This window comes from Chiloscyllium plagiosum, unplaced genomic scaffold, assembly GCF_037043375.1.
Source record: "Chiloscyllium plagiosum isolate Xiang-an unplaced genomic scaffold, Cpla_swu_hap1 HiC_scaffold_4, whole genome shotgun sequence".
Lineage (NCBI taxonomy): Eukaryota > Metazoa > Chordata > Chondrichthyes > Orectolobiformes > Hemiscylliidae > Chiloscyllium > Chiloscyllium plagiosum.
The window spans coordinates 68,740,582-68,763,761 of NW_028270142.1; the positions used below are offsets into that span (position 1 = coordinate 68,740,582).

The 23,180-nt window shown below is 41.3% G+C and overlaps 1 protein-coding gene across 1 annotated transcript in view; it reads left to right on the forward strand.

Moving 5' to 3' along the window:
• Positions 1 to 23,180, forward strand: part of LOC122549570 (brain and acute leukemia cytoplasmic protein-like) — a 50,291-nt gene that overhangs the window by 21,259 nt on the left and 5,852 nt on the right. The window contains exon 2 of the mRNA XM_043689413.2: positions 15,474 to 15,655. Coding sequence (XP_043545348.1) covers positions 15,474 to 15,655 — 182 coding nt within the window. The remainder of the gene's footprint in view (positions 1 to 15,473; positions 15,656 to 23,180) is intronic.

Consider the following 23,180-nt stretch of genomic DNA (forward strand, 5'->3'; position numbering starts at 1 on the left):
AGAATCTGCAGAAGGATATAGGCAGAGCAATTGAGCAAAAATTTGTAGATAGAATATAATGTGGGAAAAAGTGAGGTTGTGCACTTTGGCAGGAAGAGCTGAATATTTAAACGGGGAAAGATTGCAGAAAGCTGCAGAACTGATGGATTTGTTCTGGGAATCTCATGCATTAATCACAATAAGTTAACATCCAAGTTCAACAAGTAATATGAAAAGCAAATGGAATATTGACTTTAAATTCAAAAGGAATGGTGTCTAAAAGTAAGGAGGTTTTGCTAAAATTATAAAAGGCGCATGTCAGATCAAAGTTCAAAGACTGTGAATAATTTTGGTCCCCTTATCTAAGGAATTATATGGCCTTGAAAGAAGTCTAGAGAAGGTTCACTACGTTTAGCAGTTTAGGAGAATGACAGGAGAACTTTTTGAAGTATAAAATTGTTATTATTTCTGGGAAAGTCTAGCACCAGAGGGCATCACCTCAGAGTAAGGAGTCACATGCTAAAAACAGAGATTAGGTGGATTTCATTCTGATAAAGGGTGGTGAATCTGTAGAATTTTTTACCATTGAGGGTTGTTGAGGCTAGGTCATTGTGTACAATCAATACCAAGATAGATTTTTAATCAGTAAGCGAATCAAGGATTATGGGGGACAAGGTAGAAACCTATACCATGATCTCATTGAATGATAAAGTAGCCTAGAAGGGTTGAACGAGCTACTTTTGCACCTATGTCTTATGGTCTTATAGCCTAAGGCCCAGATCAAGCCTCACAGTGTCCACCTCCTCACCCATGCTAACACAAAGGGTTGGGAAAATGCAGAGAATAGCCAAAAGAATCATTCCCAGTTTAACACATCATCTTTGTTGAGACAAGCTAGAATACCAGCCCCAGCCTGTTCAGCTTCTCCCTGTAGCTCAGATCCTCCAACCCTGTCAAAATCCTTGTAAATCTTTTCTGAACCCTTTCAAGTTTCACAACATCTTTTCGATAGGAAGGAGACCAGAATTGCACACAATATTCCAACAGTGGCCTAACCAATGTTCTGTACAGCCGCAACATGACCTCCCAACTTCTGTACTCAATACTCTGACCAATAAAGGAAAGCATACCAAACGCCTTCTTCACTATCCTATCCACGTGCGACTCCACTTTCAAGGAGTTATGAACCTGCACTCCAAGGTCTCTTTGTTCAGCAACACTCCCTAGGACCTTACCATTCAGTGTATAAGTCCTGCTAAGATTTGCTTTCCCAAAATGCAGCATCTTGCATTTATCTGAATTAAACTCCATCTGCCAATTCTCAGCCCATTGGCCCATCTGGTCCAGATTCTGTTGTAATCTGAGGTAACCCTCTTCGCTGTCCACTACTCCTCCAATTTTGGTGTCATCTGCAAACTTACGAACTGTACCTCTTATGCTCGCATCCAAATCATTTATGTAAATGACAAAAAGTAGAGGACCCAGCACTGATCCTTGTGGCACTCCACTGGTCACAGGCCTCCACTCTAAAAAATGACCCTCCACCACCACTGGTCTTTTACCTTTGAGCCAGTTCTATATCCAAATGGCTAGTTCTCCCTGCATTCCATGAGATCTAACCTTGCTAATCAGTCTCCCATGGGGAACCTTGTCGAACGCCTTACTGAAGTCCATATAGATCACATCTACTGCTCTGCCCTCATCAATCTTCTTTGTTACTTCATCAAAAAACTCAATCAACTTTGTGAGACATGATTTCCCACGCACAAAGCCATGTTGACTATCCTGAATCATTCCTTGCCTTACTAAATACATGTACATCCTGTCCCTCAGGATCCCGCCAACAACTTGCCCACCACTGACGTCAGGCTCACTGGTCTATAGTTCCCTGGCTTGTCTTTACCACCCTTCTTAAACAGTGGCACCACGTTTGCCAACTCCAGTCTTCAGGCACCTCACCTGTGACTATTGATGATACAAATATCTCAGCAAGAGGCCCAGCAATCACTTCTCTAGCTTCCTACAGAGTTCTTGGGTACACCTGATCAGCTCCTGGGGATTTATCCACCTTTAACCATTTCAAGACATCCAGCACTTCCTCCTCTGTAATCTGGACATTTTGCAATATGTCACCATCTATTTCCCTACAGTCTATATCTTCCATATCTTTTCCACAGTAAATGCTGATACAAAATATTCATTTAGTACCTCCCCCATTTTCTGTGGCCTTGCTGATCTTTGAGGGGCCCTATTCTCTCCCTAGTTACCCTTTTGTCCTTAATATATTTGTAAAACCCCTTTGGATTCTCCTTAATTCTATTTTCCAAAGCTATCTCATGTCCCCTGATTTCCCTCTTAAGTATACTCCTACTTTCTTTATACTCTTCTAAGGATTCACTCGATCTATCCTGTCTGTACCTGACATATGCTTCCTTCTTTTTCTTAACAAAACCCTCAATTTCTTTAGTTATCCAGCATTCTCTATACCTACAGGCCTTCCCTTTCACCCTGACAGGAATATACTTTCTCTGGATTCTTGTTATCTCGTTTCTGAAGGCTTCCTATTTTCCAGCCGTCCCTTTACCTGCGAACATCTGCCTCTAATCAGCTTTTGAAAGTTCTTGCATAATACCGTCAAACTTGTCCTTTCTCCAATTTAGAACTTCAACTTTTAGATCTGGTCTATCCTTTTCCCATCACTATTTTAAAACGAATAGAATTATGGTTGCTGGTCCCAAAGTGGTCCCCCACTGACACCTCAGTCACCTACCCTGCTTTATTTCCCAAGAGTAGGTCAAGTTTTGCACTTTCTCTAGTAGGTACATCCACATACTGAATCAGAAAATTGTCTTGTATACACTTAAGAAATTCCTCTCCATCTAAACCTTTAACACTATGGCAGTCCCAGCCGATGTTTGGAAAGTTAAAATCCCCTACCATAACCACCATATTATTCTTACAGATAGCTGAGATCTCCTTACAAGTTTGTTTCTCAATTTCCTTCTGACTATTGGGGGGTCTATAATACAATCCCAATAAGGTGATCATCCCTTTCTTATTTCCCAGTTCCATCCAAATAACTTCCCTGGATGTATTTCCAGGAATACATCCCTCAGCACAGCTGTAATGCTATCCCTTATCAAAAATGCCACTTCCCCTCCTCTTTTGCCTCCCTTTCTATCCTTCCTGTAGCATTTGTATCCTGGAACATTCAGCTGCCAGTCCTGCCCATCCCTGAGCCATGTTTCCGTAATTGCTATGATATCCCAGTCCCATGTTCCTAACCATGCCCTGAGTTCATCTGCCTTCCCTGTTAGGCCCCTTGCAGTAAAATAAATGCAGTTTAATTTATTAGTCCTACCTTGTCCCTGCCTGCCCTGACTGTTTGACTCAATTCTGTTGCTGAGGGATGACCTTATAGAGGTTTACAAAATCGTGAGGGGCATGGATAGGATAAATAGACAAAGTCTTTTCCCTGGGGTCGAGGAGTCCAGAACTAGAGGGCATAGGTTTAGGGTGAGAGGGGAAAGATATAAAAGAGACCTAAGGGGCAACGTTTTCATGCAGAGGGTGGTACGTGTATGGAATGAGCTGCCAGACGATGTGGTGGAAGCTGATACAATTGCAACATTTAATAGGCATTTGGATGGGTTAATGAATAGGAAGGGTTTAGAGGGATATGGGCCGGGTGCTGGCAGATGGGACTAGATTGGGTTGGGATATCTGGTCGGCATGGACGGATTGGACCGAAGGGTCTGATCCATGCTGTACATCTCTATGATTCTATAACAAGCTGGGACTCAATACCTTAAGAAAGCACAGACCTCGGGAAGACCTAGTTGGATTTATTTGACAATGAAAGAAATCAATTGCACTTTTACTGACAGCTTGTTCCAATATATAGGTTAGATAAAATTTCAGTTCCCAATTTTAAGTTTTAAGCCAGCTCAAGAAAGTAGTTTAATTTCAGAAGGTTGTGAACTTCTGAAACAGGTTCGCACATGGTCTCTGATTCACTGACTGCCTTCTAGCAAGAGCTAGGCTTGTTTCTGACTGGGTCAGAGATTGCATTGTACAAAAGGTTAGATGCTACATGAAATTATTTATTCTGAGTGATCTTGATCTCCTTGACTAATTTCACTCACTTGGAAGGAATTCTCCAGATACATTTCTCCACATTGGTCTGAATTTTTCTCTAGTTTCCATCACTCCCAAGAAATTTCATGGTTTTTGAGGGGAATGAAGTATGTATTTATGGTGTTGTACAAGGTGCCACATTTGTTCAACTCAGGCTGTATGCGCCAAGGGGTCTTTGTCTGTCTGTCTGTACTCATATATTTGACTGCAGCTTTCAGTAATCCTTCAAGGCCACTTAAAGTCCAAACCAATGGGCACATTGCGTACCCTGCACTCCATTCCCATTAAATGTCAAAAATGCCATTGAGCCATATCACTAGCACAGGACCCTGATATAAATGTTAAAATAAGGTGGAGAACTAGCTTCCCATTTTGGGGCCAGCCTGAAAATTGAATGACATGGACCTTGGACTGACAATGAATGAAGCTCTTTATTTTTAAAGTATATGTGAAGATGTCCCATTTTAGCTTAGATGAAATTCAGCCCCTTTTTAGGTTGCCTGGGTGCAGTATGATTTATGAATCCCAAAAAAAGTTAGCATGTAAGTTCAGCAGAAAATAAAGGAGGCAAATGGAATGTTAGTTTTATTTTCAAGGCACTGGAGGATTAAAAATAGGGAGTCTTGATAAAAGTATACAAGGCACTAGTGAGACCACAGTTGGAATATTATGTAAAGTTTGAGCCTCTTATCTAAGGGAAAAGATATTGGCTTGAAGCCATTCCAGGGAAGGTACGGAAATTCCTTATGAGATGAGGTTGACTGCGTTACACTTGTACTCATTGAAGGTTTGGAAAATGAAAGATGAACATAGTGAAATATATAAGATTCTTATGGACACTGACAGGATGAATGTAGAGAAGTGAATTCCCCTTGTGGGAACATCTACAAGCAGAGTGCATAACCTCAGAGAAAGCAGTCACCCAGTTAGGACAGAGATGAAGAGGAATTTCTGGAGGGCAGTGAATCTTTACCACAGAGTGCAATAGAAGCTGGATCATGAAGTAATTGCAATGCTGAGAATAGACAGATATTTAATCAGGAAGGGAATCGAGGTTTATGGAGAAAGACAAGAAAATGGTATTGAGGATTATTGTGATAATCTAATGAGCCATAATCTTATTGAATAGTGGAGGACAGTTGAGTTGATTCACCTTATGTGTTATGGTCTTATTGACTTATCATGCAGCTATATTGATGTAGCATTTGTTGTGTCCTCAAAAGTCTGAAAATACTTGAACGACCAGTGAATTGAACTGTACTATATGTAAAGTTTAATATCATCACTGACAAAGTGGGATATACCATTTATATTCAGGTCAAAGTTGAATCCTTATGACTATATTCATAGTCAAAAAAGGAGGTGGTCTTTTACATGAGGGTCATTTTTGAAAGGATTGAATTCTATCCCTTCCCATTGCCTTGCCATTAGGACCACTGTATCAGAGGTTGCTCCCCAAAATCCCAACACAACCCTAAAAGTAGCATAAAATGAGCCAGAAGTATTTTTATTATTAAAATAATTTTTATAGATAAAAAAAACTGTCCATGGAAACAGGCATTCATTTCTGCACACTAAATCCATCGAATTTATCAAATTCAAAATAAGAACAACACCTAATTTTCTTCTTGAGGACCCTGTAGCCTCCTAGATTCATTATCAAGTTCAACAACTCTAAGTCTTCAGCTCTCCCTTGACTTTATTCCAACCTCCACAAACCGGGCCTTGTTATCACATGGTCTGCTATTCCACACAACATTTGTTAGCCACTAACAGTCCCCATTAATAGCTATTCCCATTCCTAGCCAGATTGTTATCCACTCTTTTGTCTGTCCAACTGCTCTGCTCTCTATTTGGACTCTAACCCTCCCTATCACTTACTCCTTAACACCTCCCTCCATCCTACCTTCTTCCTATAAACCCGCACTTTCCTAGCAACCATCACTTCTGAGGAAGGGTAACTCAACCTTCTTGGAAGAGCAGGGTCGGATTAGAACAAGTCAACATGGATTTAGTAAGGGGAGGTCGTGCCTGACAAACCTGTTGGAGTTCTTTGAAGAGGTGACAAGTAGGTTAGACCAGGGAAACCCAGCGGATGTGGTCCACCTAGACTTTCAAAAGGCCTTTGATAAGGTGCCACACGGGAGGCTGCTGAGCAAGGTTTGGGCCCATGGTGTTCGAGGTGAGCTACTGCTATGGATTGAAGATTGGCTGTCTGACAGAAGGCAGAGAGTTGGGATAAAAGGTTCTTTTTCGGAAGGGCAGCCGGTGACAAGCGGTGTCCCGCAGGGTTCAGTGTTGGGGCCGCAGCTGTTCACATTATATATTAATGATCTGGATGAAGGGACTCGGGGCATTCTAGCGAAGTTTGCCGATGATACAAAGTTAGGTGGACAGGCAGGTAGTACTAAGGAAGTGGGGAGGCTGCAGAAGGATCTAGATAGTTTGGAAGAGTGGTCCAGGAAATGGCTGATGGAATTCAATGTGAGCAAATGCGAGGTCTTGCACTTTGGAAAAAAGAATACAAGCATGGACTACTTTCTAAACGGTGAGAAAATTCATAAAGCCAAAGTACAGAGGGATCTGGGAGGGCTAGTTGAGGATTCTCTAAAGGTAAACATGCAGGTTGAGTCTGTGATTAAGAAAGCGAATGCAATGTTGTCAATTATCTCAAGAGGGTTGGAATATAAAAGCACCGTTGTGCTACTGAGACTTTATAAAGCTCTGGTTAGGCCCCATTTGGAGTACTGTGTCCAGTTTTGGTCCCCACACCTCAGGAAGGATATAATGGCACTGGAGCATGTCCAGCGGAGATTCATACGGATGATCCCTGGAATGGTAGGTCTAACATATGAGGAACGGCTGAGGATCCTGGGATTGTATTCATTGGAGTTTAGAAGATTAAGGGGAGATCTAATAGAAACTTACAAAATAATACATGGCTTGGAGAGGGTGGACGCTAGGAAATTGTTTCTGTTCGGCGAGGAGATAGGACCCGTGGACACAGCCTTAGAATTAGAGGGGGTAAATTCAGAACAGAAATGCGGAGACATTTCTTCACCCAGAGAGTGGTGGGCCTGTGGAATTCATTGCCGCAGAGTGCAGTGGAGGTGGGACGCTAAATATCTTCAAGGCAGAAATTGATAAATTCTTGATGTCACAAGGAATTAAGGGCTACGGGGAGAATGCGGGTAAGTGGAGTTGAAATGCCCATCAGCCATGATTGAATGGCGGAGTGGACTCGATGGGCCGAATGGCCTTACTTCCGCTCCTATGTCTTATGGTCTTATGGTCTAACCTGAAATGTTAACTCTGACTTCTCTTCCAGACCTGCTGAGCTTTTCCAGCAATGTCTGTTTTTGTTTCTGATTTACAGCAGCCACAGTTCTTTCAGTTTTAATCCCACATTTCTTAAATGACTTGATCACAATCTCCATTCTAATTCAATTCTAAGCCACTGCAACCCTTTCACTGGGTAAGGAGCATTAGAGCCTAATGCTACCTCCCTCAGTGAATGTCTTCTGTCCTCTGATCAAGCAAGCATTCCATTTATTTCCTATGCTACCACTGAAGAGCTTATTAGACACCCAACTGTTAGGCATAGCTGGTTTACCTTTGGGAATCACTGCAATAGGGCAGCATGGTGGCTCAATGGTTAGCACTGCTGCCTCACAGCACAGGGACCCAGGTTTGATTCCAGCCTTGAGGAGAAAGTGAGGTCTGCAGATGCTGATTCCAGCCTTGGGCAACTGTCTGTATGGAGTCTGGAATATCATTGATTTCTGATCTAGCTTCAACAACATGTCCCAGATGAAAACTTCAATTTTTTAACACAATCCACATTGTAAACTTCCTTCATGCTTCGTTTCAAGTCACCTTCATTAATCTATTCTCTCTTGTGAATGTTTTTCTCTTGAATATCATTGTTGGCTTAAGCTCTATTCTGTCAAATATACATGACAGCGTAACTGAAACTATTCTTATTGTTGTCTTCACTAACACTTCATTAATCAATGCTTGAGTCTAAACTGCTGAAATATGATAAACCTGCCATCAAGTTCCCCTGGGAGATACTGCAAAATATTAGTCTTCTGTCTGTATAAAATTTTAGCTCTTCATGAATCTGATACACCATCCAAGGCTAGCTTTGAAATGGGCAGTGCCTAAATTTCATGCGTGTTTTCAGAATAAAGATTTAGAGAATTGTGCAAGAAAATGAGAATCCATTCTGATGATTTTCATCAACGTATTTTAAGCCTCCAAAGTCAGCTGTGGCCACATGTGAGGCTTTCCTCTGTGCAGCAATTCTTGGGTCTCTGCCAAAGCTGTGGACAAGTCCCTCCACTCTCCAACATTCTTCATTGATATCTGCAATTCTCCAGCTGCTGCATAATTATTTATCTACTGCTCAATCTCAATGACTTTGATTCAGAAGTGGGCTGTTCTACTGTTCTTTCTTGATGCCATGTTACCAGGAGGGCAGTATTGGTGGGGATACAGTGTGCACCAATGAGCTGGCAACCTTGACTTTACATGTTGATGTATGCAGAGATGAGGAGCTGAACATCCACGTTCAATACTGAGCTATTCTGTGGTTCTATCCAAGAAAGAGTTCGCACCAGGCCAAGCTTGACATCAGTATCAAGTAGACAATAAGTGCAAAAAGTTTGGATATTTTTTGGTTAAAAGTTTGGGGTCATTTTTTACACAAGAGTTATCATTACTTGTTGTATTTCAGTATTCCTCCAGACTAACTTAACACTCTTTAATAGTCACAAAATTTGATAAAGAATGTGAAATAAAGAAACAGAATTCCGGCAGGAGTTTAGGACAGTAACATAAGGTTGTAACTAGGTATTATTTTTGGTGATATCAAACATACTTGTAAGATGTTTCATTACATATTATTTAATTAGAAAAATCAATCCCCAATGTCTGTTCAAATAACAGGCACAGACAAGTTGAATGTATGCAACAAGTATCCTTCTGTATGTTAATATCAGAGTAACATAATACTCTGGTATAACTGCAGTGAATGATTTAAATGAACTACATACACCTCTAGGTTTACAGGGTTAGCTGAACTTCTTAGATGTATTACTGTTCTGAAATATAACCTGTATGTCCATTATTAAACAATTACAAATGTGATCTGTATATATGTGTGTTGCCAACATGTTGCCAACATGTCCACTGTGCCAAATTCAGGGAACTCAGTGGATTTCGGCAGCTACAAATCTGTCAGAATTTCTGTTTCTGACTGTTATTCAATGCTAAATGAATAAGACAAAGCACTGGAGGTAGCAAATTAGAATCACAAAATGGTTCCAGTACCCTTGTCAGTATGTACAGATGTAGCTCTTTGATCAGAAATATGAATAAGATAAAGATGCATTGTATTTTAAAGAGATTGTAGTAAAAGAGAAAGGAAAGAACCACACATAAAAACATGGGCTCGTATGACTTTCAACTGCATACATTTAAAAAAACAAAGATTTTGAAATAGTTGAAGTGATTTTTAAAAATTGAAAGAACTATGGATGCTACAAATCAGAAATAGAAGACATTTTAAAAAAGATGCCAGGATGAATGTATCTGAGGCAATACTACAGCTCAGAAATGGAAGAGCCAGATAAATAGAATGGACTCTAGCAGAGCCTTTACAAACAGTTGTGCTGACAGAAGGATCACCCCAAGTACCATTGCATCTCTTGCCTCTCCCTAAACTGACAATGCACCCACCACTTCTCAGCAATTGATCAGAATATGTCATCATCATATTCAAATAGTGCCTCTCTATCTTAGCACCTCCATCAGGCCAGAGCCCTCCTGAGACTACTTCACCTCTTAGTTGAGAGCGTGTTGCTGGAAAAGCACAGCAGGTCAGGCAGCATCCGAGGAGCAGGAAAATTGATGTTTCGAGCCGGAGCCCTTCATCAGGAATAAGATGATCAATATGATCATGGCTTATTGAACATTTCAATGACATTTTTTCACTCCATCTCCATAACTCCATACACCACTGGCAATCAGAAATCTATCAATCTCTACATTAAACAGACTCAAAAAGACTGAGATTCTCCAGTCATCTTTGTTAAAGAATTCCAAAGGCTCACAACTCCCTGAGTAAAGAAAAATTCTTCTAATCTAGATCCTATTTAAGTTCCCTCTTGTTTTTATATTGTGCCCACTAGTTCTAGACTCCCCAAACAAGGGAAATATCTTGGTCTAACCAAGCTTATATACAATTGAAGCAAGGCATGACAATTCCTGTACTCAAATCCTACTATGATAAAGGCTAACATTCTATTAGCCTTCCTAATAGCTTATTGTACCTACACGTCAACCTCAGTGATTTTTTGATAAGACACTTTAGTCCCTTTTTATATATACGCTTTCAAATCTTTTACCATTTGAAAAACACTCTGCACATTTGTTTCTCCGACCAAAGTGGATAATCTCACATTTTTTCACAGTATATTATGTCCACGTTTTTGCTCATTCATTAAGTCTGTCCAAATCATCTTGAAAGCATACAGCACTTAAACGCATCCTTTGGTCCAACTAGTTCACCCTGATCATAATCTCAAACTAAACTAGTCCCACTTGCTTGGCCCACATCCCTCCAAACATTTCTTTTTCATGTACTTATCCAAATGCCTTTTAAACATTTTAACTGTACCCACATTCATCACTTCTTTGGAAGTTGATTCCACACACGAACGATTCTCTGTGTAAAAAAAAAGCCCTTCGTATCTTTTTAAATCTTTCTCCTAGCACTTTAAAAACATTCCCCGTTAGTGTTGAAATCCTCCACCCTAAGGAAAAGGCACCTGCCATTCACCTATACCCCTCGTGATTTTATAAACCTCCATAACGTCATTCCTCAACCTCCTATGCTACAGTGAAAAGGTCCCAACCTATTCAGCCTCCCCTTATAAGTAAAAGCCACCATTTCAGGCAACATCCTGATATACCTCTTCTGAACCCTCTCCAGCTTAATAATATACTTCTCATGACATGGCAGTACTACAGAAAAGGCCTCACCAACACTCTGTACAATCTCAACGTGGCATCCCAATTCCTATACAATGAAGGCAAGCATGCTAAATGTCTTCCTAATCACCCTGTTTACATGTGATGCAAACTTCAAAAAATTATGTACCTGAACCCTTAGTCTCTCTGTTCTACAACACTAAACAATCCCTTACTTTTAACTGTGTAACTCCTGCCCTTGTTTGTTTTACCAAAATGCAATACCTTGCATATATCCAAATTAAACTCCTGCCCCTCCTCAGCCCATTGACCCAATTGATCAAGATATCTTTGTAATCTTAGATAACCTTCTTCACTGTCCACTATACCACCAATTTTTGTGTCATCCACAAACTTACTAACCATGCCTTCTATATTCTCATCTAAATGATTTATATAAATGACAAACAAGAGTGGACCCAGCACCGATCCCTGTGGAACACAGCAATGTACCTTCCCATTGAGCTTTGTATCATCTGACAAACAGCAAATAAGACTATATTTGATCTCCACCTCAAAATCATTGCTATGTATTATAAACAGCTAAGGCTCAAATACTGAACCTTATAGCCACAACCTGCCAACATAAGAATGATCCATTTATTCCTGCTGTCTGTTTTCTGCCTAGCCGATCAGTAATCTGTTCCAAGACATTATCTCCCATCCAATGTGCTTTAAATTTTTTAACCACCCTCCTGTGGGTGACTTTATCAAAAAGACTTATGAATTAGCAAGTTTTGAGAAGATTTGTGGCTGAGGTTGAGGTTCTGGATGTAGGTTTGCTCACTGAGCTGAAAGGTTCGTTTTCAGACATTTCAGCACCATACTAGGTAACATCATCAGTGAGCCTCTGGTGAAGCACTGGTGTTAGTGACCCGCTTTCTATTTATGTGTTTAGGTTTCCTTGGGTTGGTGATGTCATTTCCCGTGGTGGTGTCAGTTCCTGTGGTGATGTCGTTTCTGGTTCTTTTTCTCAGAGGGTGGTAGATGGGATGCAAATTGATGTGTTTGTTGATAGAGTATTGGTTGGAATGCCATGTTTCTAGGAATTCTTGCGCGTGTTTTTGTTTGGCTTGTCCTAGGATGGCTGTGTTGTCCCAGTCAAAGTGGTGTCCTTCCTTATTTGTATGTAAGGATACTAGTGAGAGTGGGTCATGTATTTTGTGGCCAGTTGATGTTCATGCATCATGGTGGCTAGTTTTCTGCCCGTTTGTCCAATGTAGTATTTGTTACAGTTCTTGTAAGGTATTTTGTAAAGGATATTAGTTTTGTTTGTTGTCTGTATGGGGTCTTTCAAGTTCATTAGTTGCTGTTTTAGTGTGTTGATGGGTTTGTGGTCTACCATGATACCAAAAAGTCTGAGTGGTCTGACAGTCATTCCAGAGATGTCTTTGATGTAGGGGAGAGTGGCTACGGTTCCTGGATGTGTTTTGTTTGCTTGTTTGGGTTTGTTGCTAAGAAATAGGTGAACTATGTTCATTGGTACCCGTTCTTTTTGAATATGCTGTATAGGTGATTTTTCTCTGCTCTTTGTAGTATGGTGACGAAAATGAACTTTACATCCAGGCTTATGTATATCTAAGCAAATAATGTCCATTGGCTCTTTTTTTAAATCAATTTTGTTATTAACATCTTCAAGTGTAACAGATTTGTCAAATCTTGATTTTCCATTTCTTTAGCTGGTTGAATGATGAATTTACCTTTCATCTAAGCACCACCTCTTATTGACATTCAAAACATGACTCAAGATACTGAACTCTGATGTTTGGATGGTAAAGCCACTGATATATTCAGATGTTCTACTCCATCCAAGAAATTATTTTCTATGATTGAACTTCAAAACTCTCCAACTGATTTGTCCCGGTACATAAAATATGTTTTCAATGTCTCCATCACCTGTCATAGGGTTAGTTTGAAATATACACTTTTATGTTGTAATTATTAATTGGCTTTTTAATATGAAAATGTTGTTGATTACTGAGATGGGGGAGAAACCAATAGAGAGATCATGATTAATCCACAACTAACCTGGAATAAGTGCAGATCCTTTCAGTATGCTGCAAACAGTACGTACGTGACTGCTGCATGTAATCAGAGTAACTACTGGAGGGGGTGCGTCATAGCTCAAGTGACCAACATGATGTAAAGGCATCCCACACCATTTAATGAGGATACACATTGTGGTAACTGAAAGTGCTAGGAGTAATTTGAAAACTGAATATATGCTGTAATGAAGATTAGATGAACATTTGAAAGAGTGTGTGCACAAAGTGCTCAGCTGTACTGGAGACATTGGTAGAAGTGGCAAAAAGGAGAGAATTTCAAACAGTGAATAGTTTGGTTAGGGATTGCACTGCCTGGAAGTGTGGTGGAGGCATATTCAACTGAGTCACTTAATATGGCATGACTATTGTCAGCCTCTAGTTCCTTCCAACCTACCTGATCGCACAAGTGTGCACTAAACCAACGAATATCTATCACCCAGTCCTCGGGAAAAGTGAAGACAAGAGAAAAGACAAGTAGGAATAGCATGCAAGTGTGTGGAGGAAAAGCAGGATATTGGCAATAGGTAATTATGCTCATTTGAATAGTTGGTGCAGGAATGAAGAGCCATTTGGCCCCTTTTGTGCCATAACAATTCTGTGATTCTGAAATGTCCTATGGGGGCAAGGGTACAGGATACCTTCAAGTCCATACTCAGGATGCAGAGGGAGCAAGTAGCAACAGAGGTAAGTGCCATTTGTAGTACTCTTCAAATATGGATGGCAGCTGTTATGGACCAGACCAGACTCCCTCAAAACATTTTAAGAAGGTAGCACAGACCCTAATTTTTTGACTTGTTTCAGGCAGATGTCAGGTGGATATCCCAGAAGTGATGCAGCTGGTTAAACCGCTTGGCTTCAAGTAAACCAGAATTTATTTACACACCATCAAAGGAATCACAAACAGAGGAAAACAGAATTGAGAATAACAATGATGTGAAAACGCAACTGACACGATATTCCCCACAACTTAACAAAGAGCTGTTCCAATTTCCTGCAACATCCCATAAACACACCTCTTGACAAAGAGGTTAATTCAAACACAGGTTCTTACAGGAGAGAGATGGCAGAGAGAATCAACTAGGGATCATTTGCTGAGGCATGGAACATCTTCACTCCAGCAGCTTCTCTGGGTTACCAGCTAAAACCAAACCAAGCTGGCAAAACTCCCTGAATTTGGAGAATTGGCCACTCCCCTTTCATTGTACAAGTGTTTTTAAAAAAACCGAAAAGCCCTTTTCCCTGATTGTTGCCTTAGGCAGTATCTGTTAGCTACAATCAAAGTAACCCAGACAAAATAGGAACAACAGACCTCTGCCTTTTACAACCCCTTTTGAAAAGAAAACAAGGACCACATAACCTTGTTGAAGGAACAACATCGTCACACAGAACAGGGAGAATTTTCATAATCCCATATGAATTTTCAAGATGAATGAAATTGACCTTCAAAAGCCATATCCTACTAACCATGTAACCAGCCTCACTCACTGGTCATATCACTACCCTCACCAATCAGCAATCCCAACCCTTCAACTCAATGTGCTTTATTATACCATCACACATTTAACACAGCGGTAATCCTCGCACTCAAACCTTGCATCTCATATACACTTGTAACTCTGCAATCGCACATTCATGGCAGATAGATACTTTAAGAAGTTCACATCACTGGTGCAGACCAGTCGGCTCAGCTTACCTTTTGTTGAGCAATCCAAATTTGCCACTCTCTCACTGCAGCCTAGTCTCTCTCTTCATCTGTTTCAAATATCACTCCAATTTTCTCTTAGGAAAAAGAATAGGTGTGATATTGATTTTTGATTTGGCAATACAAAACAAATGATGGATTTGTGCAATAGAAAAAATAATGCCACCACATTAGAACCATTGTATAACTGTATAGAGTAGTTGTTGAACATGCATTCTGTTTCCACATAAAATATTTGACGTTTGACATTCCAATACTACATAACAAAAGACCCAAAACAGTGCTGCAAGTAATTTAGTTCACTGTCCTTCTCCTTCACCCACCAAGGTTTAGAATCACTTATGCTGTCTATAAACTTCCTGATGGAACTAGGTTCATGGTGTATATGAATGTTGAATCTAGCTCATACAGACTATCATCACAGTTTCTCAGGATGTCCAAAGAGACTATTGTTTTAAGGAGGTCTGGATCAAATCTTGGGTTGAGGATTTCTTTATGTGCCATTTGTCTGTATTAGTAATTTTTCATTTGCTGATTGAGAATGCAGCAATTTTTAAAAATCCTGTTTTGAGCAGATACTTTAGAAGGAGGAATCCAAACCCAGACCCATGTGACTGCGTCTTCTAATGTACATGAAAAAGTGAGCACCGATAAAAAGACATCAACTGTTGGGACAAATACACAGATTGGAAAACAACACCTAACACAAGGCCCACCAACTATGAAACAGAAAAGACGGTTATTCAGAACAGAAGAGGTATGTTTGTAATGCATAATAGTGTTACAAGCTTAGCAACATTATATATTATTAATAGAGAATTAATGAAATGGCAACTTACTACATTTATTTTTGAGTCAGTTTCAACTTTAAGTAAATTTTTGATTTCTTTTGACCAATTGTTGGCAGTTTTAGGGTAATTTGTCACAAAGATACATGGAAAAGTCCAAATAAGCTTATTTTCAATCTCCTGATATATTCAAGCAATGTTTTATTTTAATATATATGGTGTATGTCCTGAAATCCTAGTTTTCCTCTGGATTAACTCTGGAGTTCTCATTCTGGAGGCACTGAATTTTCCACTCGGCAGTTAAATTCAGAATTTCCTCTGGGAATTTCCCTTCTATAGACTCTGTACTTGCTAAGGTTCTGGAAGTAAAACACCACTGGTACTTTCAGTTTTAAGTTACAGCCTCATGCATGAACATTTTTTGCTGGGCACAGTTGCTAAAATCACTTTCTTCCTGAGCTAAAGGAAATATGTTTAAAATTACTTTTTCTTTGTCCAATTGATTGAAAATAGAGACATGACTTGTGTCATTGTGCATACTTCATGGTGGAGTCATGCAGTTCGAATTACATATCTCCTATCAGGGAATGAGTCTAATTGATATATGAAAGCAATATTGAACCATTTTTAACATTCAAAGCAAAATGGCTCACAGCATGACAAATATAAGAAATTGTATCATGATATCTTTGCCTGTTCGCTTTCTATTCCCAATTCTGACCCCCAATTAACCATTGCCATAAGGAATTCCTGATGCTTTGCTAACTACAGCTGAGTAAAGTTTCCTCACACACTATATTACGCTGGACAATGACCAGGAGAAAATGCTCATGAAGGAGATTTGCAGAAATGAATGCGGTATCTTGTGTAAATCTGCTGTATGATAGGAGCTGTATGAGCCTCTGCGTCTATGTCTTCTTCTTTGACAAAAACTCCAAAGCTCCTTCTGAGGACCCCTTCTCCCACCTCCAACCTTCATCCACGACTTGGTCACCCCCCCGCTGGCCTTGTGCCCACCCTAGAGCCCTTCATTGCTGACTACTGATGACTGCCTCAATTTCTTCACCCCCCTCACACACTCCAACCTCCCCTCCTCCAAACATACAGCACTCTACTCTGTCTGCACCAGCTCCCAGTTCACCATCAAACCTGCTGACAAAGGCACGCAGTGGTATTCTGGAGAATGGACGTCTATATCGCAGAGGCTGAACGCCAACTCTCTGACACCACGTCCTACCTCCCCCTTGCCCATGACCCCACCGCAACCCTCATGCCAAAATCACTCGCACTGTCTGTGCCCTTATTGCCTCCAATGATCTCCCCTCCACTGCCTCCATCTCATTGTCACTCAGCCCAGACTGCCTGGCTCTCCCTGCTCTCCAAGATCCACAAGCACAACTAGCCTGGCCATCCCATTGTCTCGGCATGGTGCTGCTCCACCGGACTCATCTCGTCCTACCTCAACTCCATCCTCTCCTCCTTAGTTTAGGCACTTCCCACGTACATCCGCAACACCAACCATGTCCTCCATCTCTTCAGTAACCTCCAGTTCCCCGAACCCCTGAGCTTTATCTTCAATATGGACATGTAGTCCTTATACATGTCCATACCCTACCAGGATGGCCTCCAGGCCCTTTGCTTCTTCATCTCCAACAGACCCATCCAGTTCCTCTCCACCAATACCATCCTTCGCCTCACCGAACTGGTCCTCACCCTCAACAACTTTTCCTTTAACTTCTCCCAATTCCTCAAAATCAAGGGGATAGCCATGAGCACCCAAATGGGCCTCAGCTATGCCTGCCTCTTTGTTGGCTATATTGAACAGTCCCTCTTCAGTACCTACCACAGACACTGTGCCCCAAATTGTCCGCTGTTACATCGATGACTGGAGCAGTTCATCGACTTCGCCACAACTTTCACCCTGCCCTCAAATGCACGTGATCCATCTTGGACCCTTTCCGCCCCTTTCTTAACCTCTCCATTTCCATCTCTGTCAATAGACTCCAGACAAGCGTTCACTACAAACCCATAGACTCCCATCACTGCCTGGATTACAACTACTCACACCTTGTATCCTTCAAGAACTCCATCCCATTCTCCCAGTTCCTCCACCACATCTGCTCGGACATTCCATTCCCAAGAATCCCAGATCTCCACCTGTTTTGAACAACATGCTTTTCTTCGTTCTGTCATCCAGACATCGGGTACTGAGAGATAGGATCTATTTATATTTGGAAAGGAATGAGCTTATCGGTGATGGGCAATATGGTTTTGTGCGGGGGAGATCATGCCTTACCAACTTGATAGAGTTCTTCGAGGAAGTGACCAAGTTGTTAGATGAAGGAAGGGCTGTTGATGTTATATACATGGACTTTAGTAAGGCATTTGATAAGGTTCCCCATTGTAGACTAATGCTGAAAATGTGTTGCTGGAAAAGCGCAGCAGGTCAGGCAGCATTCAGGGAACAGGAGAATCGACGTTTCGGGCATAAGCCCTTCTTCAGGCTTATGCCCGAAACATCGATTCTCCTGTTCCATGGATGCTGCCTGACGTGCTGCGCTTTTCCAGCAACACATTTTCAGCTCTGATCTCCAGCATCTGCAGACCTCACTTTCTCCCCATGGTAGACTAATGGACAAAGTGAAGTCACATGGTGTGCAGGGTGTTCCAGCTAGGTGGATACAGAACTTGTTGAGCAACAGGATACAGAGAGTAGTAGTTGAAGGGAGTTTCTCGAAATGGAGAAAGGTGACCAGTGGTGTTCCACAGGGGTCAGTATTGGGGCCACTGTTGTTTGTGGTATACATAAATGATCTAGAAGAGGGCACTGTTGGTATGATCAGCAAGTTTGCAGATGAGATGGAAATGTGTTGCTGGAAAAGCGCAGCAGGTCAGGCAGCATCTAGGGAACAGGAGAATCGACGTTTCGGGCATTAGCCCTTCTTCAGGATTCCTGAAGAAGGGCTAATGCCCGAAACGTCGATTCTCCTGTTCCCTAGATGCTGCCTGACCTGCTGCGCTTTTCCAGCAACACATTTCCATCTCTGATCTCCAGCATCTGCAGACCTCACTTTCTCCTCAAAGTTTGCAGATGACACAAAGTGGAGTAGGAGAAAGAATAAGGGACTGTCAGAGAGTACAGGAGGATATACATAGATTGGAGAGTTGGGCAGAAAAGCGGCAGATGGTTTTCAATCCTGAAAAATGTGAGATGATGCATTTAGGCAAGTCTAATTCTAGGGCGAATTATACAATGAATGGAAGAGCCTTGGGAAAATTTGATGGGCAGAGAGATCTGGGAGTGCAGGTCCATTGTACCCTGAAGGTTGCTGGACAGGTGGACAGAGTGGTCAAGAAGGCATATAGTATGCTTGCCTTCATCGGACGGGGTATTGAGTATAAGAGCTGGCAAGTCATGTTAAAATTGTACAAGACATTGGTTCGGCCGCATTTAGAATACTGTGTACAGTTCTGGTCACCACATTACCGAAAGGATATGGACGCTTTGAAGAAGGTGCAGAGAAGGTTTACGAGAATGTTGCCTGGTATGGAAGGTGCTAGCTATGAAGAAAGGTTGAGTAGGTTAGGCTTATTTTCACTAGAAAAAAGGAGATTGAGGGAGGACCTGATTGAGGTTTACAAAATCATGAAGGGTATAGACAGGATGGGTAGAGACAAGCTTTTTCCCCGAGGTGAAGGATTCAATAACGAGAGGTCATGCTTTCAAAGTGAGAGGTGGAAAGTGATCAATTGCTAAATTGTCTCAATTCATATCTAAGAATAAAATCATGCACAAGTTTTGCTTCTGGATTTGAATAAATGATGTAGTCTTATTTTAGTGTGATAGTAGATAAATCTAATCATTATTTATACCAGCAGAGTGTAGTGATCAGAACAGCTTGATCACATTAACTATGAGATCCTTGATGGGGGTTGCTAGCCTGGGCCAATCAGGGAGCCCGGGCTGACTGATATAAACATGAGACACCTTGTGTCTCTCACTGTGTCTCACACCTGCACACACACAACATGGGTGCTGGGGGAAAAAAATAAGTACCACCGCAGTTAGGCAGTAGTGTGGGGGTAAAAAAAAAGAAAAAAAATAAACATGAGATTCAGAGAGTTTCCTCATTCTAGGGACTGCCTTTGATCTGACTGGTCAGAGCCCATGTACTGTCCACATGTAAATAATGGGGGATTTAGGGATCAGACCTCTGTGTCGTTATTTCACAGAGATAAACAATTAGTGTGGTCATGACGGTTAACCAACTTGAGTAGATGAGAATCAGTTTAAACTGTCTGCTTGTAGATCTTATCTTTGAGCATAACAAAAGTTCTGAATGACAGTGAAACTCGGAAAGACCAAAGGTCTGAAGCAAAGGTTGCTGAAGTAACATTGGACTCAGAAGGTAACATTAAATCTGAGCAAGAATTCGACAATGTGATAGTGATGAGGATGCTTGCTTGCCAATGTGGAATAATTGAGGCTTGCTTGCAAATCAGTTAGAAACATTAATTACTCTCTGGAATTGTAATGTGAAAGAAACAAACAAAACAGAAATTGCTGGAGAAACTCAGCAAATCCAGCAGCATCTGTGAAGAAAAACAGAATTATCATTTTGTGTCTGGTATGACTACTTCAGAACATATATTGTGAAGAGCTGGGACTGGCAATTGCTTGTACATTCTGGGGCATTTAAGATTTCTAGACATGGCTATAGTCGTACACTTCACTGTGTGTAATCAAAAGCTGAATGCTTTAACACAGAAATAAATGCAATTCCCAGACATATCACTGGTTCTTGCATTCATGAATGAGTTAGCAAAAGGAATAATTATTTTTGAACAGAGTAGCGAGGCTGGGCAATTTTCAGATGTGACAGTTTTGTGTGCCTGATCGTTCAAGAACAGTAATGCTCTTCATCCAAATTTGCTCATCCAAACTTGAGTTTCCATGATTTTTTTCAGTCTACCATCAGCTCTTATGCCTTCAGCTTCCTGGGTCCTTACCTCTGAAATTCCCTGTTTAGACTCTGCCTCTGTTTCTGTCTGCCTCCTCCTTAAAGATCTTCCTTAAAGCCTACCTCTTTCAACAAGCTTTTGGTTGCATATTTCTTTGCATGGCTGTGTGTCTAATCGATTACTATTATAATTGGCATGGGAATTGCTAATCCACTAAAAACATTATTAATGTAAGTTATTGTTGGCTGTACTGAGAATATCAACAAAACATAATAACACTTCATAATGAATATAATACTGGTAAAGTACTTTGGAATATCTCAAGAATGTGCAAGCCACCATATTAATATTAATACAAGTTATATAATTTGCTTTAATGATTGTGTTAGCTAACTACAAAGGAATATTGGAAACACGCAAGGCAAATGGTCATTGCCTAAATCCAACATTTCACGCCTACATACAGAACTAAATGATTGAATGACCAAATCTTTTGTTTTTATGTTACTTTACTTGTCAAGGGATCAATGTTAATCCAAGTGAAATGAGGCACCAGCACAAAACATCATCCATGCCAAACATAATTAAAACAAATAGAACATAGAACATAGAAAAATACAGCGCAGTACAGGCCCTTTGGCTCTCGATGTTGCGCCGATCCAAGCCCACCTAACCTACACTAGCCCACTATCCTCCATATGCCTATCCAATGCCCACTTAAATGCCCATAAAGAGGGAGAGTCCACCACTGCTACTGGCAGGGCATTCCATGAACTCACGACTCGCTGAGTAAAGAATCTACCCCTAACATCTGTCCTATACCTATCACCCCTTAATTTAAAGCTATGCCCCCTCGTAATAGCTGACTCCATACGTGGAAAAAGGTTCTCATGGTCAACCCTATCTAAACCCCTAATCATCTTGTACACCTCTATCAAGTCACCCCTAAACCTCTTTTCTCCCATGAAAACAGCCCCAAGTGCCTCAGCCTTTCCTCATACGATCTTTCTACCATACCAGGCAACATCCTGGTAAACCTCCTCTGCACCCGTTCCAGTGCCTCCACATCCTTCCTATAGTATGGCGACCAAAACTGCACACAATACTCCAGGTGCGGCCGCACCAGAGTCTTATACAACTGCAACATGACCTCAGGGCTCCGGAACTCAATTCCTCTACCAATAAAAGCCAGTACGCCATATGCCTTCTTCACCGCACTTTTTACCTGGGTGGCAACTTTCAGAGATCTGTGTACATGGATACCAAGATCCCTCTGCTCATCCACACTACCAAGTATCGGACCATTAGCCCAGTACCCCGTCTTTTTGTTACTCTTACCAAAGTGAATCACCTCACACTTACCTACATTGAACTCCATTTGCCACCTTTCTGCCCAGCTCTGCAACTTAACTATATCCTGCTGTAACCTGACACATCCTTCCTCACTGTCAACAACTCCACCGACTTTTGTATCATCCGCAAACTTGCTCACCCAACCTTCTAGCCCCTCCTCCAGGTCATTTATAAAAATGACAAACAGCAATGGTCCCAAAACAGATCCTTGCGGAACACCGCTAGTAACTGCACTCCAAGATGAACCTTTACCATCAACTACTACTCTCTGTCTTCTTCCAGCCAGCCAATTCCTAATCCAAACCTCCAACTCACCCTCAATGCCATACCTCCGTATTTTTTGCAGTAGCATACCATGGGGAACCTTATCAAACGCCTTACTAAAATCCATATACACCACATCTACCGCTTTACCCTCATCTACCTCCTTAGTCACCTTCTCAAAGAAGGGCACGACCTGCCCTTCACAATACCATGCTGACTATCCTTGATCATATTATTCCTATCCAGATGTTCATAAATCCTATCCCTTACAATTCTCTCTAAGACTTTGCCCACAACAGAAGTGAGACTCACCGGCCTATAGTTACTAGGGTTATCCCTACTCCCCTTCTTGAACAAGGGAACCATATTTACTATCCTCCAGTCTACTGGCACTATTCCTGTAGACAACGAGGACATGAAAATCAAGGCCAATGGCTCTGCAATCTCCTCCCTTGCTTCCCAGAGAATCCTAGGATAAATGCCATCAGGCCCAGGGGACTTATCTATTTTCACCCTTTCCAGAATTTCCAACACCTCTTCCCTACATACCTCAAAGCTGTCCATTCTAATTAATTATGACTCAAGATTCACATCGGCAACAATGTCCTGTTCCTGAGTGAATACTGACGAAAAGTATTCATTCAGTGTCTCCCCAATCTCTTCAGTCTCCACACGCAACTTCCCACTGCTATCCTTGACTGGACCTATTCCTACCCTAGTCATTCTTTTATTGCTGACATACCTATAGAAAGCCTTGGGGTTTTCCCTAATCCTACCAACTAAGGACTTTTCATGTCCCCTCCTTGCTGCTCTTAGCTTTCTCTTCAGATCCTTCCTGGCTACCTTATAACTCTCAATCGCCCCAATTGAACCTTCACGCCTCATCTTTACATAGGCCGCCCTCTTCCATTTAAC